This window comes from Haplochromis burtoni, unplaced genomic scaffold, assembly GCF_018398535.1.
Source record: "Haplochromis burtoni strain Fernald_Lab_line unplaced genomic scaffold, NCSU_Asbu1 Contig_70, whole genome shotgun sequence".
Lineage (NCBI taxonomy): Eukaryota > Metazoa > Chordata > Actinopteri > Cichliformes > Cichlidae > Haplochromis > Haplochromis burtoni.
Window position 1 is genome coordinate 539,684 of NW_024582431.1, and position 9,624 is coordinate 549,307.

The 9,624-nt window shown below is 42.0% G+C and overlaps 1 protein-coding gene across 1 annotated transcript in view; it reads right to left on the minus strand.

The window, feature by feature from the left end:
• The window catches only part of LOC102309293 (deleted in malignant brain tumors 1 protein), a gene marked incomplete in the record, with an annotated part of 15,336 nt that overhangs the window by 3,979 nt on the left and 1,733 nt on the right, over positions 1-9,624 (minus strand). The window contains 6 exon segments of the mRNA XM_042221624.1: positions 253-461; positions 615-929; positions 1,306-1,647; positions 1,943-2,257; positions 3,104-3,535; positions 3,826-4,140. Of these exon segments, the coding sequence (XP_042077558.1) occupies positions 253-461; positions 615-929; positions 1,306-1,647; positions 1,943-2,257; positions 3,104-3,535; positions 3,826-4,140 (1,928 nt within the window).

Below are 9,624 nucleotides of genomic sequence, written 5' to 3' on the forward strand. Positions count from 1 at the left end.
CACTGACTTGATGCACTATGTTTGTACACAGAACCGATTGCGTATGAGGTCTACATAAAAGAGTTGATCTGAAGACAAAATGGAAGAGCATGTGCTACAGCTGACACAATTATGAGATAATCTTGTCAGGTAAATATCACTCTGCAATGATCAGAACCTACTCGGCTTAAAGATAATCACTATTTGTTCCAAATTATGACAGCAGTGTGTTTTGTTGGGCTAGTTAAACGACAGAAAAAAACAAGTCTTTACCTCCAGGAGATTCCCACAGGCACCTTCCCGAGCCTCCACTTCATACCAAATAATATCATCATGGACTCTGACCCAGGAACAGTTGCTGGAAGCCAGGTTGCCCGAGAATGAGTTCAAACCGGAGGATGACATGTTGCCCATATGCAGACCTACTTGGATTTTACCATGGCCACAAATTAATTGTGAAGGCTGGAGTGGAGGCTGCCGGACTAAAGAAAAAGACATGAGGTCACTAATAAAAAATAAAAGTAGATGAAACAGAAAATACCAAATGAAGCCAAGATGAGTACCTGCACAAACCATCATCATAGTATAACATTGTAAGTGTATTATTTCAACAATATTTGAGAACTTTAACTTACTTTCACATATAGCATTGGCATCATGACGGTGAAGACAATCGTGGATTCCAAGTCCGTTGTGTCTGCAGTCAGTTAATGATGATTCATTTCCAAAACAACCTACATCATCCAACCAGATGAGTCCCCTGCCCTCTCCATAATATGCGTGTGGTGGTGATCCGAGGACCCTGCCACAGCCCAGCTGTCTGCACACCACTTTGGCATCATTCAGGTCCCAGGAATCATGACACACTGTGCCCCAATGTCCATCAATGAAGACCTCCACTCTGCCAGAGCAGCGGTTCTCACCGTTGACCAGCCTCACTGATACAGCGGCTAATGGAAAACCAAGAGAAGGAACACTGTCTATGGGAGGTACTTCAGAAAGGTGAAAGGTGGACTTATTAGAACAATATGAAAACAACATAATCAGCTTCGTCCTCTGTCTTGCAATGGTTGACAGGTGACAACTTTTTATTTAGAAGTTATTTATAATTTGTTGCTAATTAAATAGTTCTTGGGGCAGTGTCTGTGGATTCATGGAAATATTGTCATAGTAAGTTTATCTTTAATGTAAAATGTTCTCTTAATTCATGACTATAAGAAAAAATCGCTGTGTGGATAAAGTATGTAACTACAAGTCATCTTAGTTAAATCTTATCTCAAAGGCAGGCAGTGACAAAGTTGGATTTCATATATTTCATATATTTACCTTCACAGACGACACCAGCATCCTCAGAGTGACCACAGTCATGAGATCCAAACCCTCCATGGCGGCACTCAGAGATCTTTGATTCGGTGCCTATGCATGTGACATCGTCCAACCAGATGGGTCCGTTGCCCTGTCCAAATTGTGCATTTGTTGGTGCTGAGATGACCCTGCCACAGCCCAGCTGTTTACACACCACATGAGCATCCACCAGGCCCCAGTTATCGTCACACACCGTCCCCCACTGTCCACTGTGGAAGATCTCCACCCTGCCAGAACAGGAGCTGTTTCCATTAACCAGGCGGACCTCACCCTCGACTCCTGTGCTGTTGATTCCTGGTTGGACTGAAAGAAAAGTGTCTGTGAACTCAAAAGACAAACTTGGTCTGCACTTCCATCAGCATTAATGAGTATAAGCTCTCGTTAGTACATCTCAATATTATTGTTTTCTTACTGGGAATCAAACTCAATTCAGGCTCTGAGCACAGACTCATCTTTTACTTTGCATTTGACTGCATGTGCTGCACAACAACTTTATATTTAAAAGTTGAATTAAAAACAACAAATGAGAATATTTTTCTCATCAGTTAGATGTCAGCAGTAAGAAGGGGAGCATTCCTGAAATATGCATAAAATTTACCTTCACAGATGATGCTGGCATCGTCATAATGACGACAGTTGTGGACTCCAAGCCCGTTGTGTCTGCAGTCAGTTATTGATGATTCATTTCCAAAACATGCTACATCATCCAACCAGATGGGTCCGCTGCCCTGTCCAAAAGCTGCATTTTGTAGCGCTGAATAAGCGCTTCCACAGCCCAGCTGTCTGCACACCACATTGGCATCATTCAGGTCCCAGGAATCATCACACACTGTGCCCCACTGTCCATCATTGAAGACCTCCACTCTGCCAGAGCAGTGGTTCTCACCATTGATCAGCCTCACTGTTGAAGCAGCTAATAGAAAACCAAAAGAAGGAACACTGTAAATTTTATTGGAGTATTTTTCAATAGTAGTATCTGTACTTCTACTTAAGTACAGAATTTCTGTACTCATGCTACCTCTGGTGGTGCTGTAAAAGATGACACCACTACAACATGTCAGTTCATGACATTTCTTGCTTCTTAGATATTCCAGGATCACCTGTAAGTGATATTATTGCAAAGTGGAAACTCTTAGGAACCACAGCAGCTCAGTCACAAAGAATCATTCTATGTAAAGTTACAGAGCAGTGTCTCTGTGAGGCACATAGTATGTTAAAATGTCCAACACTCAGCTGACTCAATAACTGCAGTGCTCCAGACCTCCTCTGGCATTAACAGCTGTGCAAAAACTGTGCAACAGGAGCTTCTTGGCATGGGTTTCTATGGCTGAGCAGCTCCTGTAGATCTGGGCACCTGCCCAGTATTTTTGCCTGTATAGTGGGGGTTACTAGTTATGGGGTTCTTCCCCTTTCTTACTCATTTGCTTCTCCTTTGTTGAATGTTTTCAACAAAGGTTTAAGGTAATGCATGGACAAATAACCAATAAAAACTGAATTTTATTCAAAAACATAAAAACTGACCTTAATGCTAGACAAATTTTTAATTGTAAAGACATTATTAAAGACATCTGAACTATGTTTCTAAGAAATCATAACTTAAAGACAAAAGATTTAATTACTGTGGATAAAGTACTTAATGTGGATTGACAATTTTTCTACAGTTACGCAACTATAAATCCTCTCAGCACTGTTTTATCTCAAAGGCAGGCAGTAACAAAGTTGGATTTCACTCTTTATAGCTCCACATGTTCATATTTACCTTCACAGACGACACCAGCATCCTCAGAGTGGCCACAGTTATGAGATCCAAACCCTCTGTGTTGACACTCAGAGAGCTTTGATTCGTTGCCTGAGCATGTGACTTCATCCAACCAGATGGGTCCGCTGCCCTGTCCAAATTGTGCGTTTGTTAGTGCTGAGAAGACCCTGCCACAGCCCAGCTGTCTACACACCACCTGAGCATCCACCAGGCCCCAGGCATCATCACACACCGTCCCCCACTGTCCACTGTGGAAGATCTCCACCCTGCCAGAGCAGGAGCTGTTTCCATTAACCAGGCGGACCTCCCCCTCAACTGCTGTGCTGTTGCCCACTGGTGTTGTGGTAGTGATGTTAGCAGGCACATGTGTGGTGGTGAAGTTCTGCGGCCTTGGTGTTGTTGGAAAAACAGTGCTGTTGATTCCTGGTTGGACTGAAAGAAAAATGTCAACTCAAAAGACAAACTTGGTCTGCATTTCTATCAACATTAATGAGGATAAGCTCTTGTTTATACATCTCAACATTATTGTTTTCTTACTGGGAATCAAACTCAAGTCATGCTCTGAACACATACATGCTACTTACTTTGCATTTGACTCCATGTGCTGCACAGCAACTTTATATTTAAATGGTGAATTAAAACAACAAATGAGAATAGTTTTCTCATCGGTTAGATGTCAGCAGTAAGAAATGGAGGGTACCTGAAATATGCATAAAATTTACCATCACAGATGATGCTGGCATCTTCATTATGACCACAGTCGTGGACTCCAAGTCCGTTGTGTCTGCAGTCAGTTATTGATGGTTCATTTCCAAAACATGCTACACTGTCCAACCAGATGGGTCCGCTGCCCTGTCCAAAAGCTGCATTTTGTAGTGCTGAACGAGCGCTTCCACAGCCCAGCTGTCTGCACACCACTTTAGCATCATTCAGGTCCCACAAATCATCACACACTGTGCCCCACTGTCCATCATTGAAGACCTCCACTCTGCCAGAGCAGCGGTTCTCACCATTGACCAGCCTCACTGATGAAGCAGCTAATAGAAAACCAAAAGAAGGAACACGGTCGAATTTTACTGGAATATTTTTCAATAGTAGTATCTGTACTTCTACTTAAGTACAGATTTTCTGTACTCTTGCTACCTCTGGTGGTGCTGTAAAAGATGACACCACTACAACATGTCAGTTCATGAAATTTCTTGCTTCTTAGATATTCCAGGATCACCTGTAAGCCTTACAGGCAGAGATGGGCAGATCTGATTACTTTTTTCAAGTAACGAGTAAAGTAAGGGATTACTATTGCAAAAACGGTAATTAGATTACCGTTACTTTCCCGTAGGAACGCTGCGTTACTGCGTTACTAAAACCGTGATTTTTTTGCGAGAATGTCTCATGACAGTGACGTAAGCGAGTGCGATGTTCGTGACAACAGCTGTGTGCAGATCAACAATGGATCATATATCGAGTGCGGGAGAGAGTATGAGCGTGCAGCGTTTAAAGCGTGGAAGTACTGACCTTACTTTGAGTTTGATTCCATAAAAAGTGACAAAAACATTAGTGTCCGTTGTGCGTGGGAAGAAAACTTCTTTTTAAGCGAAAAAAACCCTAAACAAGCTCCGAGTGCGCAACGAGGTAATGGGAAATTCACAGAGAAACTCGTGGATTCTTCCACTGACCGCTGCGGACACCTCACCAGGGCAAAACTCTCGCCTGCCCTACTCCTGCTTTACAGGTGAAAATAGAGCAACAGGACCGCTGAGTCTTTGACTTTATTTATTTTCTGCTGTGTTTTACTTGCATCTATTTGAAAGAGTGAGTGTAAACACAAAAAATATTTTATTTTATGTGCTGGAATGTGCAGAAAATAGGTTTAAATGTTAAACTAATTTCTTCAAGTCAGAGAATGTTGCATATAATTAATTTTTGCTTGATGCATAAAGTTAAAAGATTAAAACTAATAAAACAAGTTTTAAAAAGAGACTTTTCCATTTGATTACATTTTGTATGATGGATTATGCAGAAAAAGTAGAATTGGGCTGAAAGATCTATCGCTTTATCACCTATTCAGGTTGTAAATCGTGTTTTTAAAAAGTAACTAAGTAACTAAGTAATTAATTACTTTTGAAAATAAGTAATCAGTAAAGTAACGGGATTACTTTTTTGGGGAGGTAATCAGTAATTAGTTACTGATTACTTTTTTCAAGTAACTTGACCAACACTGCTTACAGGTGATCCTGGAATATCTAAGAAGCAAGAAATTTCATGAACTGACATGTTGTAGTGGTGTCATCTTTTACAGCACCACCAGAGGTAGCAAGAGTACAGAAAATCTGTACTTAAGTAGAAGTACAGATACTACTATTGAAAAATATTCCAGTAAAATTGACAGTGTTCCTTCTTTTGGTTTTCTATTAGCTGCTTCATCAGTGAGGCTGGTCAATGGTGAGAACCGCTGCTCTGGCAGAGTGGAGGTCTTCAATGATGGACAGTGGGGCACAGTGTGTGATGATTCTTGGGACCTGAATGATGCTAAAGTGGTGTGCAGACAGCTGGGCTGTGGAAGCGCTCGTTCAGCGCTACAAAATGCAGCTTTTGGACAGGGCAGCGGACCCATCTGGTTGGACGATGTAGCATGTTTTGGAAATGAACCATCAATAACTGACTGCAGACACAACGGGCTTGGAGTCCACAACTGTGGTCATAAGAAGATGCCAGCATCATCTGTGAAGGTAAATTCTATGCATTTTTCAGGTACCCTCCATTTCTTACTGCTGACACCTAACTGATGAGAAAACTATTCTCATTTGTTGCTTTAATTTACCATTTAAATATAACCTTGTTGTGCAGCACATGGAGTCAAATGCAAAGTGAACAAGGAGTTTGTGAGAAAACAATAATGTTGAGATATACTAATGAGAGCTTATCCTCATTAATTTAGACGGAAGTGCAAACTGAGTTTGTCCTTTGAGTTCAAAGACACTTTTCTTTCAGTCCAACCAGGAATCAACAGCACTGTTTTTCCAACAACACCAAGGCCGCAGAACTTCACCACCACACATGTGACCGCTAACATCTCTACCACAACACCAGTGGGCAACAGCACAGCAGTTGAGGGGGAGGTCCGCCTGGTTAATGGAAACAGCTCCTGCTCTGGCAGGGTGGAGATCTTCCACAGTGGACAGTGGGGGACGGTGTGTGACGATGCCTGGGGCCTGGTGGATGCTCAGGTGGTGTGTAGACAGCTGGGCTGTGGCAGGGTCTTCTCAGCACCAACAAACGCGCAATTTGGACAGGGCAGCGGACCCATCTGGTTGGATGAAGTCACATGCTCAGGCAACGAATCAAAGCTCTCTGAGTGTCAACACAGAGGGTTTGGATCTCATAACTGTGGCCACTCTGAGGATGCTGGTGTCGTCTGTGAAGGTAAATATGAACATGTGGAGCTATAAAGAGTGAAATCCAACTTTGTTACTGCCTGCCTTTGAGATAAAACAGTGCTGAGAGGATTTATAGTTGCGTAACTGTAGAAAAATTGTCAATCCACATTAAGTACTTTATCCACAGTAATTAAATCTTTTGTCTTTAAGTTATGATTTCTTAGAAACATAGTTCAGATGTCTTTAATAATGTCTTTACAATTAAAAATTTGTCTAGCATTAAGGTCAGTTTTTATGTTTTTGAATAAAATTCAGTTTTTATTGGTTATTTGTCCATGCATTACCTTAAACCTTTGTTGAAAACATTCAACAAAGGAGAAGCAAATGAGTAAGAAAGGGGAAGAACCCCATAACTAGTAACCCCCACTATACAGGCAAAAATACTGGGCAGGTGCCCAGATCTACAGGAGCTGCTCAGCCATAGAAACCCATGCCAAGAAGCTCCTGTTGCACAGTTTTTGCACAGCTGTTAATGCCAGAGGAGGTCTGGAGCACTGCAGTTATTGAGTCAGCTGAGTGTTGGACATTTTAACATACTATGTGCCTCACAGAGACACTGCTCTGTAACTTTACATAGAATGATTCTTTGTGACTGAGCTGCTGTGGTTCCTAAGAGTTTCCACTTTGCAATAATATCACTTACAGGTGATCCTGGAATATCTAAGAAGCAAGAAATGTCATGAACTGACATGTTGTAGTGGTGTCATCTTTTACAGCACCACCAGAGGTAGCATGAGTACAGAAATTCTGTACTTAAGTAGAAGTACAGATACTACTATTGAAAAATACTCCAATAAAATTTACAGTGTTCCTTCTTTTGGTTTTCTATTAGCTGCTTCAACAGTGAGGCTGATCAATGGTGAGAACCACTGCTCTGGCAGAGTGGAGGTCTTCAATGATGGACAGTGGGGCACAGTGTGTGATGATTCCTGGGACCTGAATGATGCCAATGTGGTGTGCAGACAGCTGGGCTGTGGAAGCGCTTATTCAGCGCTACAAAATGCAGCTTTTGGACAGGGCAGCGGACCCATCTGGTTGGATGATGTAGCATGTTTTGGAAATGAACCATCAATAACTGACTGCAGACACAACGGGCTTGGAGTCCACAACTGTGGTCATTATGACGATGCCAGCATCATCTGTGAAGGTAAATTTTATGCATATTTCAGGTACTCCCCTTCTTACTGCTGACACCTAACTGATGAGAAAAATATTCTCATTTGTTGTTTTTAATTCAACTTTTAAATATAAAGTTGTTGTGCAGCACATGCAGTCAAATGCAAAGTAAAAGATGAGTCTGTGCTCAGAGCCTGAATTGAGTTTGATTCCCAGTAAGAAAACAATAATATTGAGATGTACTAACGAGAGCTTATACTCATTAATGCTGATGGAAGTGCAGACCAAGTTTGTCTTTTGAGTTCACAGACACTTTTCTTTCAGTCCAACCAGGAATCAACAGCACAGGAGTCGAGGGTGAGGTCCGCCTGGTTAATGGAAACAGCTCCTGTTCTGGCAGGGTGGAGATCTTCCACAGTGGACAGTGGGGGACGGTGTGTGACGATCTGGGGCCTGGTGGATGCTCAGTGGTGTGTAAACAGCTGGGCTGTGGCAGGGTCATCTCAGCACCAACAAATGCACAATTTGGACAGGGCAACGGACCCATCTGGTTGGACGATGTCACATGCATAGGCACCGAATCAAAGATCTCTGAGTGCCGCCATGGAGGGTTTGGATCTCATGACTGTGGTCACTCTGAGGATGCTGGTGTCGTCTGTGAAGGTAAATATATGAAATATATGAAATCCAACTTTGTCACTGCCTGCCTTTGAGATAAGATTTAACTAAGATGACTTGTAGTTACATACTTTATCCACACAGCGATTTTTTCTTATAGTCATGAATTAAGAGAACATTTTACATTAAAGATAAACTTACTATGACAATATTTCCATGAATCCACAGACACTGCCCCAAGAACTATTTAATTAGCAACAAATTATAAATAACTTCTAAATAAAAAGTTGTCACCTGTCAACCATTGCAAGACAGAGGACGAAGCTGATTATGTTGTTTTCATATTGTTCTAATAAGTCCACCTTTCACCTTTCTGAAGTACCTCCCATAGACAGTGTTCCTTCTCTTGGTTTTCCATTAGCCGCTGTATCAGTGAGGCTGGTCAACGGTGAGAACCGCTGCTCTGGCAGAGTGGAGGTCTTCATTGATGGACATTGGGGCACAGTGTGTCATGATTCCTGGGACCTGAATGATGCCAAAGTGGTGTGCAGACAGCTGGGCTGTGGCAGGGTCCTCGGATCACCACCACACGCATATTATGGAGAGGGCAGGGGACTCATCTGGTTGGATGATGTAGGTTGTTTTGGAAATGAATCATCATTAACTGACTGCAGACACAACGGACTTGGAATCCACGATTGTCTTCACCGTCATGATGCCAATGCTATATGTGAAAGTAAGTTAAAGTTCTCAAATATTGTTGAAATAATACACTTACAATGTTATACTATGATGATGGTTTGTGCAGGTACTCATCTTGGCTTCATTTGGTATTTTCTGTTTCATCTACTTTTATTTTTTATTAGTGACCTCATGTCTTTTTCTTTAGTCCGGCAGCCTCCACTCCAGCCTTCACAATTAATTTGTGGCCATGGTAAAATCCAAGTAGGTCTGCATATGGGCAACATGTCATCCTCCGGTTTGAACTCATTCTCGGGCAACCTGGCTTCCAGCAACTGTTCCTGGGTCAGAGTCCATGATGATATTATTTGGTATGAAGTGGAGGCTCGGGAAGGTGCCTGTGGGAATCTCCTGGAGGTAAAGACTTGTTTTTTTCTGTCGTTTAACTAGCCCAACAAAACACACTGCTGTCATAATTTGGAACAAATAGTGATTATCTTTAAGCCGAGTAGGTTCTGATCATTGCAGAGTGATATTTACCTGACAAGATTATCTCATAATTGTGTCAGCTGTAGCACATGCTCTTCCATTTTGTCTTCAGATCAACTCTTTTATGTAGACCTCATACGCAATCGGTTCTGTGTACAAACATAGTGCATCAAGTCAGTG